Source organism: Myotis daubentonii, chromosome 5, assembly GCF_963259705.1.
Source record: "Myotis daubentonii chromosome 5, mMyoDau2.1, whole genome shotgun sequence".
NCBI classification, from domain to species: Eukaryota; Metazoa; Chordata; class Mammalia; order Chiroptera; family Vespertilionidae; genus Myotis; species Myotis daubentonii.
Genome location: NC_081844.1, coordinates 25,222,484 through 25,239,837, shown reverse-complemented (window position 1 = coordinate 25,239,837; position 17,354 = coordinate 25,222,484). Strand labels below are relative to the sequence as shown.

The 17,354-nt window shown below is 42.7% G+C and overlaps 1 protein-coding gene across 1 annotated transcript in view; it reads right to left on the bottom strand.

Moving 5' to 3' along the window:
* LOC132234518 (adhesion G protein-coupled receptor E2-like) overlaps positions 1-17,354 on the bottom strand; it is a 73,250-nt gene that overhangs the window by 18,592 nt on the left and 37,304 nt on the right. Inside the window, exons 14-19 of the mRNA XM_059695470.1 lie at positions 16,932-17,129; positions 16,369-16,604; positions 16,095-16,161; positions 15,742-15,833; positions 14,751-14,919; positions 14,550-14,665 (exon numbers count right to left, since the gene is read on the bottom strand). Coding sequence (XP_059551453.1) covers positions 14,550-14,665; positions 14,751-14,919; positions 15,742-15,833; positions 16,095-16,161; positions 16,369-16,604; positions 16,932-17,129 — 878 coding nt within the window. The remainder of the gene's footprint in view (positions 1-14,549; positions 14,666-14,750; positions 14,920-15,741; positions 15,834-16,094; positions 16,162-16,368; positions 16,605-16,931; positions 17,130-17,354) is intronic.

Here is a 17,354-nt window from a genome sequence, read left to right as displayed (position 1 = left end):
AATACATGAATCCATTTCCTTTGTGAAAAATCCAGAGATCGCTTGAGAAGATCCTGCACCCAATTGAGTATGACATCAGCTGCATTGAAGCCAGTAGGAAAATTCATGGCACCATCTTGCCACAGGAGATGAATTGTACCACCAACATTCTAACATTTTGAGGGTCTGCCTGAGGAACTGGATTTTTTCATGCCGAGAATGGGCACTAATGAGAAGGTGCCACATGTTGGCAGCCAATTGTTTTTCTCCCTCACATTTCTCTCTCTCTCTCTCTCTCGTCTTGAGTATTAGAAAAATATTTTAAAAAATTAAAAATGGAACTACCATATGACCCAAAGATTCCACTTCTGGGAATATATCTGAAGAAACCCGAAATACTAATTCAAAAGAATATGTGCATCCCTATGTTCATTGATTGCAGCATTATTTACAGTAGTCAAAATTTGGCAGGAGCCTAAGTGTCTGTCCGTACATGAGTGAGATGTGAGATGTGAGGATATAAAGCTATTGGTACATTTACACAATGGAGTACTATGTGGCTATAAAAAAGAAGGAAATATGATTCTTTACAATAGCATGAATAACTGGAGATTATTATGCAAAATGAAATAAGCCAGTCAGAGAAAGACAAATACTATATGAACTCACTTATATGTGGAATCAAGTGAACAAATAAATTTAACAAAATAGAAACGGAAGCATAGATACATAGAACAGACTGACAGCTGTCAGATGGGAGGGGTTTTGGGAAGCTGGGTACAAAACAGTGAAGGGATTAATAAAAAAACATGGACAAAAGTATGGTGATAGCAAAAGTAAAAGGTGGGTGGGTAGAGGTGGAGGTGGGCAAAGGGGGATAAATGGATGCAAAGAGAATTTGCTTTGGGTGGTGAGCACATAACGCAGTGTGCAGATGATGTTTTATTGAGTTGTACACTTGAAACCCGTCTGTTTCTTTAAACCAATATCACCCAAAATTCAACAAGAAAAATTTATAAATACTGCACTCAGGAAATTACTCAGAACTGAACATAAGAGAAAGTACATGTAACAGGTTTAACACAGGAGTGGCATGATTTCATTTGTGTTTTGAAAGAATCCCTCTGACTTCTGTGTAAAGAGGGATTGGAAAGTGACAAGAGTAGGAAGTGTTAGTCAGTCAGGAGGGAATAGTAGTGGTTCAGATGTGAAGATGGCAGCCTGGCTCGGGGGGGGGGGGGGTGATGGAGACTGAGCCATCTGGGCACATGAGGGACATACTGAGAAGATAAGAACAGTAGGGCTGTATAATGGATAGGTTGTAGTGGGAAATATGATAAGTGTGGAATAACATTCAGGTTTCAAACTTGTGCAAGGGAAGGGATGTAGTGCCATTCAGAGAGGGAAAGACACCATGGGAAAGGATAGGATTAGGGAGAAGAAGGTGAGTTATAAATTGGAAGACTGAGTTTAAGGTGTCTTGATGACATCAAGGATGTCAAGTAACTAGAAATAGTTCTCAGCAGAGAGGTCAGAGCTAGAAAAAGAAATGTAGTCATCATTTGCATCTATATGGTGACTGAATCTATTGCTTAGGAAGAAAGAATTGTGCTAGGGTGAGGGACTGTGGCCTGGAAAAGGTTACCGATTGTATTAGGGTCAGGAGCTGTGGCAGAGAAAAATTGCTAGATTGTCTTAGAAAAACAATATGTTATGATATGCTCCAGCCAGGCGTGACTCTGTTTACCCCCCCCCTTTGTGCTTATGAACTTTCTGTGAACTTCTAAGGAACAGCTAATGAAATGCTTTGTATTTTTTTAACACTGTTTTGCTATAAAGGATCATACTGCACCCTTGATCTCTGCCACATGCTCCAAAGCTCCCAGAGGCGGAGATAGGTGCTGTGGTCAGCTGGCCAGTTTAATAAAGGCTCTTAAATTTAAATTCTGGTCTATCTCCCTGAGCCAACCCATAACAGAATTTAATGAGAATTGCAGTTTTTCTGGACCAAATCCATTGGTTGAAGCTATACAAGAAACAGAAAAAAAACTAGAAATACTGGAGAAAAACATGGAAGAGGGGCATGTAAGTAGATTCTAGACAGGATAAAGATGGAGTGTTTCACGAGAAAGACTGATAAATAGTGTAAGAAGTTTCTGGAAGGATATTAGGGGCACAGAGATCATTGCATACCTAAAAGATATTTGCTTTGGTAGAATGATGGGGGAAAGAAGCCAAAATACACGAATTGAGGGAATAAATTTAAGGCAAGGAAAGGGAGACAGAGAAAAGTCAATTCTTGGCTGGTAGCTAGAAGAAAATGGTAGGCCAAGTGGTACATGTTTGTAAGATAGAAAAAAAATTAAACATGTTGCTACAAAATTGGGAATAAACTTTTGAGAAAGTGAGGGAAGAATGAAGGGTATAAGATTGGGAGAAAGACAAGGAGAGAGGAGGGAGAGAGAATGTGTGAACAATAATGTAAGGATAATTGATAAGGCAAGAATGATGGGATTCAAAGTGAAGATGAAAGTTGTCTTTAGAGAGAAGGGAATAGTGTCAATGATACAGCAATGTGGACAAGATGCATGCTAATTTATGTGTGGTTGAGAGTGTAAAGTTCACAGAGTCATTATGATCACTCGGATTTTCTCTGTGAATATATGGTAAGAATATTTGCTGAGAAAGGGAAATGGGATAAAAGATTCAACAGTGAAACTAGTGCTTGTGGAGGATGGGTGAACAGGTGAAAGATATATAGGACTTCCTGGGAGTATAGTAGGTTCCTTATTTATTTATTAAGTTATTTTAAAATATGTTTTATTGAGGAGAGAGAGAGAGAGAGAGAGAGAGAGAGAGAGAGAGAGAGAGAGAGGAAGAAAGAAAGATAGAGAAATAGAAACATCAGTGGACAGCCTCCTGGCTGGCCCCTACTGGGGATTGGACCCTCAACTCAGGAGTGTACCCTGACCAAGAATTGAACCCAGGACCTCTTGGTTCATGGGTCAATGCTCAACCACAGAGCCACAGTAGGCAGGCACAGTAGGATCCTTTAAATGGGAAAGGACACTCAAAAGGTTTAATGGAAGATGGAAGAAGAGGTGCGAAACTACTAGTATAAGTAAGAGAACTTTCTATGTCTAAAAAAAATTAAAAAGACCTTGGTAAATCTAAACCACTGGTAATTTTTAGTAATCATTGCCATGAATTATCCCATGCAATGATGGCTTTTCATCCCTGTTTTTACAGTTGGTGGAGGGTGCTGAACATATCAGGCAGCCTCCTTAAGTCTAAAATGCTAGCTCATACTTACTTCCATTTAATTCTTAAATATGTACATCATTTCCCCCCATTTTTGTCTTTTTGTTGTGTGGTGCTGAGTGACCATGAGATAGAGGTGAATGGAAAGTAAGATATGTGGGTCTGAGTGAAATGTAAATCCCTGCTTCAGATGATTGATTCTTGCTTATTTAGTTAAACATGCATGGCACACAGCAAGTATTCAATAAGAGTGCTAATGTGGGATTCTGAAGATGGTGGCTAGCATGATGGAGGTGAGGGAGTGGATGTGAGTGAGTGAGGGTGTGAAAGGGGAATGTGTGGAAGTGTGTGGTGTGTGTGTGAGTGAGACAGTTAAATATGGAAGGAGTATCAGGGGCTGGAAGACCAGGCTCTCCTGGATAGAGAGCACCTACCACTGCTGTGGGAGCTCCCTGGGCTGTGGGGCTTGGGCACGGAGCCCACACCATCTTGAAGGGGAGAGCAGCCTCCTCTAGGAGCTCATCAGCACCACCAGCCAGACTGGCCTTGGACATTGCCTGTGACCTTGCAGCCACACCAGCCCAAATCCTGCTTCCCCACCCACAGACATGCAGACCCTAGGTCATCCACATCCAAGGGTGCATGGCTCCCGCAGCAGTAAGTGTGACTTCCCCCTCCCTGGATGCTGACCCCCAGACACCTCAGAGCACAAGCCTCCTGAGGCCTTCCAGTGCACAGGCTTCCTGACCCCACTGCTCCATAGGTGGCTCCTGGGTGCCTCTGTGAGCCCCTGATAGGTGCGCTCATATCCAAACAAGGACGCATGGCCCCGGCAACAGAAACTTGATCTTCCCTTCCCCACCTGCCTGCACACAGACACTGTGATCATGTGGCTTCAGTGCATGGGTCTCCCCTGAGACCACCACCCCGGAAGATGGCTCTTGGGCACCTTGGTAAGCAGCTGCTGGGCATGCATATCTAACCAAGGGTGCACATCTCCTAAAGAAGAAACTGGGACTTCTTCCTCCATGAGACTGATGGCACACCATAATCACTCTGATTCAGCGTGTGGGCCCCACGAGCACACCCCTGGCAGACAGCTCCTGGGCCCCTCTGTGAGCTGCCACTGGGCATGTGCCTCTCCAACCAAGGGCACACTGCTCCCTCAGCAGGATCCATGACATCCCCCTCCTGGCTACCTACCTCTGGACACCTTGTTGAGTTACTGAGGATTTGCCTCCCTATACAAGGTCACATTGTTTGAGCCACGGACTCCAAGATTCCCACATCCCCAGCTGCTGGCTCCTGAACCCCTTTGTGAATCAGAGAGGGAAATCACTTTGGCCAGAGTCCCACTGCCTCAACCACAGACTATGAGACACCTGTCCCCTACTGTCATGGGCTCCAAGACCCTCATAATGATTTGCAGAGTGATGCTACTCCCGCAAGAATCACACAACACCAGCCAATGTCACAGTACCTGAGTGTCAGGCCCCAGGACTCCTTCCTCCCAGGCCGTGGACTCTGGGAACCCACAGTGAGCATATACCAGTAAGACCTCAGGCAACCATTTCCACAAGAGCTGGAATCACGATCACATCCAAAACAGCTTGCACAATGAAGCAGGGGGTGAGTCACATTACCTATCTATGACAAGACTTCATCCACAAATAAGAAACTAAGATTCAAGACCCAACTACACCAAGAGAACCCAAATAGCTCAAGTAGGGAGCTCTGCTAGATCAACAAGCCCAGGAGACCTGAGAGAACACACCACTGGATCACCAACTACATAGCACCACCTCCAAAAGAACCTCGGTAGCAAAGCAGTTGGATCTAAGACAGAAACAATTAAAACGCAATAAATGGGAAAACAAAAAAAAACCAATCCCCAAATGAAAGAAAAGAGGATCACAAGAAAGGGAATTAAATGAAACGGAGGCAAGTAACATGTCAGAGAAAGAATTCAGAGTAATGGTTGTAAGGATGCTCAAATAGCTAGATCCAAGATACACACAACTCAATGAGAATTATAAGGAGCTGAATAAAAATATCATCAACATGAAAAGGAACCAAGAAGAAGTGAAGAATGACCTAACTGCAATAAAGAACACAATGGAAGGCTTAAACAGTAGACTAGAAGAGGCTGAGGACCGCATCAGTGAATTAGAAGACAAGGTAGGAAAAAACACACAAACACAGTGGCAACTAGAAAAAACACTTAAAAAGCAGGAGAGCTTAAGGGAGCTTTGGGACAACATGAAACGAAACGACATCTGCATAATAGGGGTACCAGAAGGAGAGGAAGCAGAGCAAGAAATAGAAAACCTGTTTGAAGAAATAATGACAGAAAACTTCCCTGATGTTGGGAAGAAAAATACCACACTAGTCTAAGAAGCACATAGTGTCCCAAAAGAGATGAACTCAAAAAGACCGACACCAAGACACATCATAATTAAATTGGCAAACATCAATGACAAAGTAAGAATTTTAAAGGCTGCCAGGGAGAGACAGAGTTACCTACAAGGGATCTCACATCAGAATATCAACTGATTTCTCAACAGAAACACATCAGGCTAGAAGGGAATGGAATGAAATATACAAAGTGATGCAAAACAAGGTACTGAATCCAAGAATACTATACCCAGCAAGGCTATCATTCAAAATTGAAAGTGGAATCAGGAGCTACACAGACAAAAAAGGGCTAAGAGAGTTTATTACCACCAAGCTCGCAATGTAAGAAATGCTAAAGGGACTGCTGTAAAAAGAAGAAATAGAAAGGCAAGAAGGAACACAAGCATAAAGAATAAAAATTGCAACAAACAAGTGCTTATGATATATAATAAAACCCTAATATGCAAATCAACCAAATGGTGGAACGACCAGTCACTATGACATGCATTGACCAGCCAGGGGCAGATTATCAATGCAGGAGCTGCCTCCTGGTGGTCAGTGTGCTCCCACAGGAGGATCACCACTCAACCAGAAGCTGGGCTCACGGCTGGCAAGTGCAGCAATGGTGGCGCTCCTGCCTCCACTGCAGGTGGGCGGTAAGTAGTGAGGGGTCCGGGACTGTGAAAGCCCTGGACTACAAGAGGGATGTCTGACTGCCAGCTTAGGCCTAAGCCGGCAGGTAGACATCCCCCAAGGAGTCCCAGACTACAAGAGGGCACAGGCCAGGCAGAGGGACCCCACCCGAGTGCATGAATTTTGTGCACTGGGCCTCTAGTCAAAAATAACATTAAACATAAATGGATTAAATGCTCCTATCAAAAGACATAGGGTAGCTGAGTGGATAAGAAAATATGACCCAGAACAAAGGATTCACACACACTGATAAGGATAGCAATACTGATAAGTGTAGCAATACTTATATCTGACAAAATAGGCCTCAAAGTACAGGTCATAACAAGAGATAAGGAGGACCACTTCATAATACTAAAGGGAAAAATTCAACAAGAGGATATAACTCTGGTAAACATATATGTACCCAATACAGGAGCACTCAAATACATAAAAAAAAACTTCTGGAAGATATCAAGGGAGAAATGGACAGCAATATAATCATAGTAGGGGACTTTAATATCCCACTGATACCACTGAAAAAATCCTCTAAACAAAAAATTAGCAAAGAGGAAGTGCTGGAAAATGGCAGTGGAATAGGCGAATGTGTCCCAAGCCTTGTCCTGGAGCAGATGGAACGAGCAACTAAATCAAATAATATCCACCCCAAATTGGTGAAGTAGACACAGCTGATGAGACAATCCTCAACTAGGAAGGGCAGAGGATGCCTGGAGGTTGGTAAAATGAGGGATCTGGGCTGGAAAGAATTGCAAGACCCCTGAGCCCAGAGGGTCAGAAGGAAGCCACATGGCATCGAGGCTGCATCCTTTTGGACAAGCTTAGCGTCTGACTGTGGAAAGAAGGTCTGAAGCACTGCTGGCAGCAGGGGGTTCTAGATCTGGGTCCACGGTCACAAGAGACTGAGCCCAGAGGGACAGCCTGGATGGCTTCCCAAGCCATGCCATGCCAGGGGGAGAGAGGCTTGCAGTGGAGCAGCTCTTTACCCTATTTTTGGTCTTTGTTTTTATTCACTAAACCTAGTTCATAGGACCTTTCAAATATAAACACTCACCCGTGACTGGGGTGTAGCTGGAGGTGCAGACTTGTGAAATCTGGGGAGAGGCTGGGGAGAGGAGAAGGTCAGGGAGTGGTGACCACAAGTCTGGTGCTGAGTCACAACTGACATGCCAGACCTAGGCAGCCATTTTCTCCTGAAGAGATAGCCCCTCCCTGAAGTCTCCAGGCAACCAATACAGCCACACCCAGACTACACCCTGAGTGGCACAAAAGATACAAAAAAATATCTGAATAGCCCTTGAGAGTCCTCAGACCTGGTCTAAAGAGAGGCTCAGTCCCAGCAATAGGAAACTGAGAAGTGGCAGACAGTACAGATGAGTGGGACCTTAAACCAGCCCTCATGGGGAAATACAACTCAGTGGAAAGGAATGACAGTTCACTTTTTCATTGTTATTTTATTTCATTATTTTTTTATTCTTTTTTCTTTATTCTTTATTTTTCTTTTTTAGTTTGTTTCTTTATTTTCTACTAGAGGCCCGGTGCACAAAAATTTGTGCACTCGGGGGGTCCCTCAGCCAGGCCTGTGCCCTCTTGCAGCCTGGGATCCCTCGGGGGATGACCACCTGATGGTTTAGTCCCGCCCCCATCCGAGAAGCAGCCGCCCTGCGAGCAGCCCACAACTATCCAAGGAGCAGCAGCCATGCAAGCAGCCCTCCTCTGTATGAGGAGCAGCAGCCCTGTGAGCAACCTGCCCCAGTCCAAGTAGGAGCAGCCTCGTGAGCAGCCTGACTCCATCTGAGGAGCAACAGCTTCTTAGGCAGCCCGCCTTCAGAAGCCAGAGGAACCACCACTGCTGTGAGCATAGCCCACCAGAGGAGCCACAGCCAACTGAGGCACAACCCCCACATGACTCGACACCTACATCCTGTGGTGAGAGCAAAAATGGGGAGACAAAGAAACGACCAAAGGAAAGAAAAGGAAGAATTGCCAGAAAAGCAGCTAAGTGAAATAGAGGCATGCACTATGTCAGAGAGAGAATTCAGAAAAAGCGTCATACAGTTCATAAACTGGATGGATGAAAAAATCAACAACTTATGTTGATTAAGAATTAAGAAGACATAAAGAGTGATATAGCTGCAATAAAAAAAAAACACCATGGGAAGTTTCAGCAGTAGACTAGGAGAAGCGGAGGACTGAATTAGCGAATTAGAAGACAGGGAAGCAAAACACACCCAAACTGAACTGCAATTGGAGAAAAAATTAAAAGACAGGAGGAGAGCCTAAGGGAGCTTTGGGACAACATGAAACAAGGCAACATACAAATAATAGGGTTCCAGAATGACTGGAAGAGGAAAAGGGTTAGAAAACCTATTTAAAGAAATAATGTCAGAAAACTTCCTTGATGTGGCGAAGAAAAAAGTCACACAAGCACAGACAGTCCCAAACAAGATGAACCCGAAAAGAACCACACCAAGACACATCATAACTGTGATGGCAAACATTCAGGACAAAAAGAGAATCTTAATGGCTGCAAGAGAGAGAGAGACAGAAAGTTAAGTACAAGGGAACTCCCATTAGAATTCAGCAGTTCTCAACTTGTGGGTCGCAACCCCTATGGCAGTTGAACGACCCTTTTATAGGGTCGCCTAAGACCATCCTGCATATCAGATATTTACATTATGATCCATAACAGTAGCAAAATTACAGTTATGAAGTAGCAACGAAAATAATTTTATAGTTGGGAGTCACAACATGAGGAACTGTTTTAAGGGCCAGAAGGTTGAGAACCACGGCATTAGATTATCAATTGATTTCCCAACAGAAACACATCAGGCCAGAAAGGAATGGAAGGAAATTTACAAAGTGATGCAAAGCAAGGGAATGAATGCAAGAATACTCTATCCATCAATGCTATCATTCAAAATTGAAGGAGAAATAAGAAGCTTCACAGACAAAAAAAGGCTAAGGGAGTTTATCACTACCAAGCCAGCAATGCAAGAAATGCTAAAGGGACTGTTATAAAAAGAAGAAATAAAAAGGGAAGAAGAAACACAGACATAGACACACACACACAAAATGGCTACAAATAAGTACCTATCTATACTAATAAAAGCCTAGGTGGCATCACGCCCTCACATGCAACATCATCACAAGATGGCCACTAGAAGATGGCACCACAAGATGACTCCACAAAGATGGTCACTACAAGACGGCCACATGCACAGTGGAGGTGGGGCCCGGCGGCCGCTCCACGTGGTGAGGCCTGGGGGTCCCACAGCTCTGTGTGACAAGGAGGAGGCCAGTCCAGACATCTCCACCGCCTCACGCATAGGAGGCGTTTCCTGGTGGAGGAGGTGGGTCGCAGCAGGGGAGGGCAGTTGGGGCAATCAGGCTGGCAGGGGAGGGCAGTTGGGGTGATTGGGCTGGCAGCGGAGGGCAGATGTGGGTGATCGGGCCTGCAGGGGAGGGCAGTTGTGGGCAATTGAGCCAGCAGGGGAGGGCAGTTGGGGCGATCAGGCTGGCAAGGGAGGGCAGTTGTGGGCCATAGGGCTGGCAGGAGAGGGCAGTTGGGGGTCATCAGGCTGTCAGGGGAGAAGTTAGGCATCAATAATGCCAGCAGAGGAGCAGTTAGGGGGCGATCAGGCTGGTAGGCAGAAGTGGTTAGGGGCAATCAGGCAGGCAGGTGGGCAGGAGAGATGTTAGGAGCAAGCGGTCCCAGATTGGGAGAGGAATCCCCGATTGGAGAGGGATCCCAGATTGGACAGGGTGCAGGCTGGGCTGAGGGACACCAGTCCCCCGCCCCCATGCACGAATTTCATGGATGGGCCTCTAGTCAATAATAACTTTAAACGTAAATGGACTAAATGCTCCAATCAAAGGACATTGAGTGGCTGAATGGATAAAAAAAATGACCCATATATATGCTGTCTACAAGAGACCCAACTCAGAACAAGGAACTCACACCTACTGAAAGTGCATGATAGAAAAATATCTCTCAGGCAAATGGAAATGAAAAAAAAGCTGGGGTAGCAATACATATATGTGAAAAAATTGACCTCAAAGTGAAGGCCATAACAAGAGATAAGGAAGGCCACTTGATAATACTAAAGGTATTGATACAATAAGAGGATATAATCCTGGTAAACATATATAAATCCAATGAAGGAGCACCTAATACATTAAAAAAACTCCTGGAAGATATCAAGGGGAAATTGACACAATACAATCATAGTAGGGGACTTTAATGCCCCACTGACATCACTGGATAAATCATCTAGACAAAAAAATCAGCAAAGAAACAGCAATCCTAAATGACTCACTAGTTCAGGTGGACTTAATTGACATCTTCAGAACATTTCACCCCAAAGCCACAGACTATACATTCTTCTCAAGTGCACATGGGACATTTTCAAAGATAGACCAATATTGGGTCACAGGCAAAGTCTCTCCATATTCAAGAAGATTGAAATCATATCAGGCATCTTCTTAGATCACAATGGCATAAAGTTAGAAATAAACAACATTTAAAACAATAAAAAAATTTAAACAAAGCTGAATAGCATGTTATTAAACAATGATTGGGTTACCTAAGTGATCAACAAAGAAATTAAAAACATCCTGGAAATGAATGACAATGAAAACACAACAACCCCAAATCTTTGGAACACAATGAAAGCAATCCTGAGAGGGAAGTTTAGAGCTCTGCAAACCTACCTCAAAAAACAAGAAAAATGGTAATAAATCATCTAGCTCTACAACTTAAAGATTTAGAAAGAGAGCAACAAGAAAAGCCCAGAGTGAGCAGAAGGAAGAGGATAATAAAGATCAGAGCAGAAATGAATGACATAGAGACCAAAAAAACAATACAAAAGATCAATGAAACCAAGAGCTGGTCCTTTGAAGGACAAAAAGATTGATGAACGTCTAGCCAGGCTCACTAAGAAGCAAAGAGAGAGGACCCAAATAAACAAAATCAGAAATGAAAGAGGCAAAATAACAACAGACCCCACAGAAATACAAAGGATTGCTAAAAAAAATACTATGAACAGCACTATTCCAACAAACTAGACAACCTAGAGGAAATGGACATATTCCTAGAAAAATACAACCTTCCAAAATTCAATCAGGAAGAATCTAAAATAGAAGCAGTCATTAAAAAGCTTCCAGCAAACAAAAGCCCAGGGCCAGACGGCTTCACTGGGGAGTTTAGCCAAACATTCAAAGAACTAAAACCTATCCTCCTCAGACTAGTCCAAAAAATTCAAGAGGAAGGAACACTTCCAAGATCATTCTATGAAGCCAGCATTACCTTAATTCCAAAACCAGATAAAGACATTACAAAGAAAGAGAATTACAGGTCAATATCCCTCATAAACATAGATGCTAAAATCCTTAACAAAATTCTAGCAAATCTGATCCAACATTACATCAGAAAGATCATACACCATGACCAAGTAGGATTTATCCTGGGGATGCAAGGGATAGTACAATATCTACAAATCAAAAAATGTGATACATTACACAAATTGAAAGGCGAAAATCACATAGTCATATCAATCGATGCAGAAAAGGGATTTGACAAAATCCAACACCCTTTCTTGATAAAAACCTTCAGCAAAATGGGAATAGAGGGATCATACCTCAACATAATAAAAGCCATATATGACAAACCCACAGCCAACATCATACTCAATGGGCAAAAACTAAAGCCATTTCACCTAAGAACAGGAACAAGACAGGGATGCCCACTTTAACCACTACTGCTTGACATAGTACTGGAAGTGCTAGACATAGTGATCAGACAAGAAGAAAAAATAAAAGGCATCCAAATTAGAAAAGAAGAAGTAAAATTGTCATTATTTGCAGATGACATGATATTGTATATCAAAAACCCTAAAGATTCCATCAAAAAACTACTAGACTTAATAAATGAATTCGGCAGTGTAGCAGGATATAAAATTAACACCCAGAAATCTATGGCTTTTTTATACACCAATAATGAACTCACCGAAAGAGAAATTAAAAAAAAACCCAATCCTATTTACCATTACAACAAAAAAATTAAGATACCTAGGAATAAATGTAACCAAGGAGGTAAAGGACTTGTACTCAGAAAATTACAGGATGCTGAAAAAAAGAGATAGAGGAAAACATAAACAAATGGAAGAATATACTGTGTTCATGGATTGGTAGTATCAACATCATTAAAAATGTCCATACTGCCCAAAGCAATCTATAGATGCAATGCAATCCCCATTAAAATACCAATGGCATATTTCAAAGACCTAGAGCAAACTCTCTAAAAATTTATCTGGATTAAAAAAAGACCCCGATTAGCCACAGCAATAGTGAGAAAAAAGAACAATGTTGGAGGGATCACAATACCAGATATCAAGCTATCTTACAAAGCCACTGTTCTCAAAACTGCCTGGTACTGGCACAAGAACAGACATATAGACCATTGGAACAGAACAGAGAACCCAGCGATCAACCCAAGCCATTATGCTCAATTAATATTTGATAAAGGAGGCAAGAGCATACAATGGAGTCAAGACAGTCTCTTCAATAAATGGTGTTTGGGAAAATTCGACAGATACTTGCAAAAAAAAGAATTAAACTAGAATACCAACTTACACCGTACACGAAAATAAATTCAAAATGGATAAGGACTTAAATGTAAGACGGGGAACCATAAAAATCTTTGAAGACTCCATAGGCAGCAAAATAGCAGACATATGTCGTACCAATATCTTTACTGATACAGTTCCTAGGGCAATGGAAACTAAGGAGAAAATTAACAAATGGGACCACATCAAAATAAAAGCTTCTGCACAGCAAAAGAAACCATCAACAATACAACAAGAAAGCCCACTGCATGGGAGAACATATTTGCCAATGTTATCGCTGTTAAGGGTTTAAAGTCCAAAATTTACAAAGAACTCATACAACTTAACAAAAGGAAGATAAACAACCCAAACAAAAAATGGACAATGGACCTAAATAGACACTTTTTGAAAGAGAACATACAGAAGGCCAAGAGACATATGGAAACATGCTCAAAGTCACTAATCATCTCGAGAGATTCAAATCAAAACGACAATGAGGTACCATGTCACACCTGTCAGAATGGCTATCATCAACAAATCAACAAAGGACAAGTGCTTGAGAGGATGCGGAGAAAAAGGATCCCTGGTGCACTGCTGGTGAGAATGCAGACTGGTGCAGCCACTATAGAGAACAGTATGGAGTTTCCTCAAAAATTAAAAATGAAACTTCCATTTGACCCAGTAATCCCATTTCTAGGAATGTATCCCAAGAAAACAGAAACACCAATCAGAAAGGATATATGCACCCCCATGTTCATAGCAGCACAATTTATAATAGCTAATATTTGGAAACAGCCTAAGTGCCCATCAGCAGACAAGTGGATTAGAAAACTGTGGTACATCTACACAATGAAATTTTACGCTGCTGTAAAAAAGAAGGAATTCGTATCATTTGCAACAGCATGGATGGAACTAGAGAGCATTATGCTAAGCAAAATAAGCCAGTCAGAGAAAGAGAAATATCACATGATCTCACTCATTTGTGAGATATAATGAACAACATAAACTGATGGGGAATAAAAGAACCAGAGATATAGAAGCATCAAACAGACTGTCCAACCTATGAGGGAAGGCAGGCGTGAGGCAGTAAGAGATCAACCAAAGGACTTGTACTCACGCATGTGAGTAAAACCAATGGACATAGACAGTAGGGCGTGAGGGCTTGTGCTTGGGTGAGGGGTGGCAGATAGAGGTCAATGGGGGGAAAAGGAGACTCATGTAATACTTTAAACAATAAAGAATTAAAGAAAATGAAATTTAAGGCATATGATACTTTAAAATAATATCAATCAGAGAAAGGAGAAATATGTACATATATGTATGGTTTAATGTACAAGGTTCATATTTGTAAGCCTAAAAAGATGTTATATATTTTAAATACAACTAAGGATAATTTTATTTTAAAAAAAGATTACTAATGTGTAAAAGTCAAGATGAACACAGTTCCTCTGAAATAAGAGCAACATATATATTTTCTAACTGAGACCATGGCTAATGGTTAAGGAGTCAAAGAGTAAATTCAGTGGGAGCCTTCCTAGGACGTCACTTACTATATACCCAGATTGTCCAGTGTGTTGGCATGAGGTACTCTATCAGTGAAGTGCTCTGGGAGGAATGCATGACCTTACCACATTGTGTTTAGGGACATCTGACATGGCTCTGCTGGAGAGTGTGTACTTCTCAGAGTCAGCTTTGGTTTTCCTGACTCCTTTCCACCATTTCCTGTATTGCTCCCGGACCTGCAGAGGCAAAGCATGCTCTGAGTCAGCTCACTGAGTGGAGTGAGAGTGGAATGAGTCCTGGGTGGGAGGTGGACAGTGGTACCTGCTGGTTGAGGAGACAGTACACCAGGAAGATTAAGACGCCCTGCAGGCTGTTGATGATGGTGAAGAGATAGGCCATGGCGTGAGCAGCTGGACCCACCTGCAGGATTCCCAGACACCATGTGCAGCCCAAGATGAAGAGCTGAGCTATCGCTTTAAATGTCAGCATCCTGGGTAGGAGGAGAAGAGAGGCCCATATGCATCCAGAACAATAGAAACAATGCTGTTCTCATCTCTACCCCATGAATGCTCCTGCTTTGCCCTATGGGTGATGAGTTCTTAGACTGCATTGGATCAGCTTTGACCTTTACTGTCAATGATTCTCCACAATAGAAATGCTACTTGGGTCCAGGATGGCATTTGGATTAAATTGAATTATGTAAGTTTCATAATGTAAGTTTCAAAAAAAAAAATCTATAATGCTTCATGGTGATGCCTAATTTTATTCAGCCAACATTGCTGAGTCTGTACTGTGTATCAGGAAGTGCTGGGCCTGGGCATTAAAAGTAACAGAGGCAAGATTTTTATTTTCATAAAGGTCACAGGCTATTGCAATGACTAATACAGCGGAATAATGACATGCAAAATTTAGAAAGGACACTGGAGAGGGGTGAGAGGGAGCCTGAACCGAGAGTGAGTATGAAAGTGTTGACTGGGTTGTGGGAGGAGTTACAGATTTTTTAAGGGCACACAGGTTCTTTGTACTTTTGTTGTAGGACTGCTGACAAAAGTCCAAAGAATGTTTATTAACAAATGTCAATTATTCCTTTTGCTGAGGGAGTTACAAGGAGATTAGAGAGAGAACATTGTGGCTGGGAAGTCAGCAGCCCACCACTGAATCCAAGCTGGTTGCCATGGGAGGACAGCTGCATCTCTTTACTCTGGGTTCCCTCAGAAGACCCTGAGAAGGGACTTCAGGGCTGCTGAGGCACATGGATTTGCTCTTGGGACCACACATGTCTGTGGGGTTGTCACCCTCTTCTCCATTTTACCTTGTATTCTTGAGGGTGGACACATCACTGTTGAGCGAAGAGAGTTTGCTTTTCAAAATCCAGAGGGTCATCAGAAAGAAAGCTAGATTGACCTTCAGGAAAACACACAAGGTTTAGTGAATAACATTTTAGTTTGTTATCTGTAGTCTAGCCCGTCCAACAGAAATTCCACATTTAAGAACTTTTCATATTTTGTAACAGTGATAGAGTTTGTAGTTTTAGGAGCAGTCTTAGAAAACCAAAGCAAACCCAAGACAACCCAGGGACATTCTTGCTCATGTCATCCTTTTGCCTCGTTATAAGTCTAATGACCCTCAGCTGAGTGTTAAGGATGCTCTGATGTTTTCACTCACAAAGAGGATGGCACAGACTGGTCCGAGGAAGCCCCATATAAATCCCTTTTCTGGGTGGAGCCAGCAGCTAAGAAAGAGAAAGAATTAAAACTGTAATGGTCCTTAGACATGTAGAACAATTATTCAAATTCATTCATTCATTCATCAACAAACATTGAGTGTCTCTTCTGTGATAGGTGTTCTCGTTGGCTCTGAAGATACAGTCATGGAGAAAGTAAGTATGCTCTTCAATCCCACACATCTCACAGATAAAGAAACGGGAATTTGCTCTTACCGTGTAGGTGTTCCATAAAGGCAAGGCCTGGATGCTGCAGAAATGGCCACAATCACAGCTGGGACTCCGTAGCCCACAGGGAGCATGAACTTCCTCATGAACCTGCTCACATTGGAGTAGTTGACCACCGTCAGGTTGCGTGCGGTGAGGAAGAGGTGCAGGCCCTCCAGCAGCATCCAGGTGAAGGAGGCCAGGTAGAGATAGTGTAAGGCACCCGCGATGATGGCGCACAGCACCTGGGGGAGAAGTAAGAGTCACTAGGTGGGATTGTCAGGGTGGAGCATGGCCCCAGGACCTCTCCTATACTTTGCCATTTGGGAGAACTCTGTTGTATATAAAGGAATTGTCAAAAGAAGGTAATATATATTTAATAAAAATATATTTAAAAGAAGAAAGAAAAGGAGAAGATATGATTTCTAGTTGGGTCAATGTGAAATTGGATACTCATCCCTCTAATCTTCCCAGAACCCAAGGTCATATTATTAAAGTGTCCAATGCACCATGGTCCCATATATTCCTCATTCCATAATCAGGGCATGCATCCTTTGGGACAGTGTCAGTACCTTGTTCTTAGTTCTGTCAATGGCCTTGAGGAAGAGCAGGTGGGCCAGGAAGAGGCAGAGTGAGAGCTGCAGGTGGACTGAGGTGCTGGTGTTCTGGATGGCTTTGCACAGCAGGAAGGTGAGGGCCGCCAGGAGGAGGCACAGCAGAGAGAGGCTCAGCCCCACATAGGTGATCACAACCAAGGCGGGATCCTCTTCCTGGGACCCAGCAATGAGGAGAAAGCAGTCACACTCACCTAATCTTGGTTAATGACCCTTCTACCATTTTCAGTTTTGGGTAGGGTACAAAAAAATTCAGAGTGCAGGAGCCAGGTGAATTTGTGATGTTTATGGTCACTGTTAGAATTCTAGGGGGTCCTGAACTGATTAATTCAGACCCTGTAAAAATTGAGGAATAAGAGAGTCCTCATTTAGGACCAAACC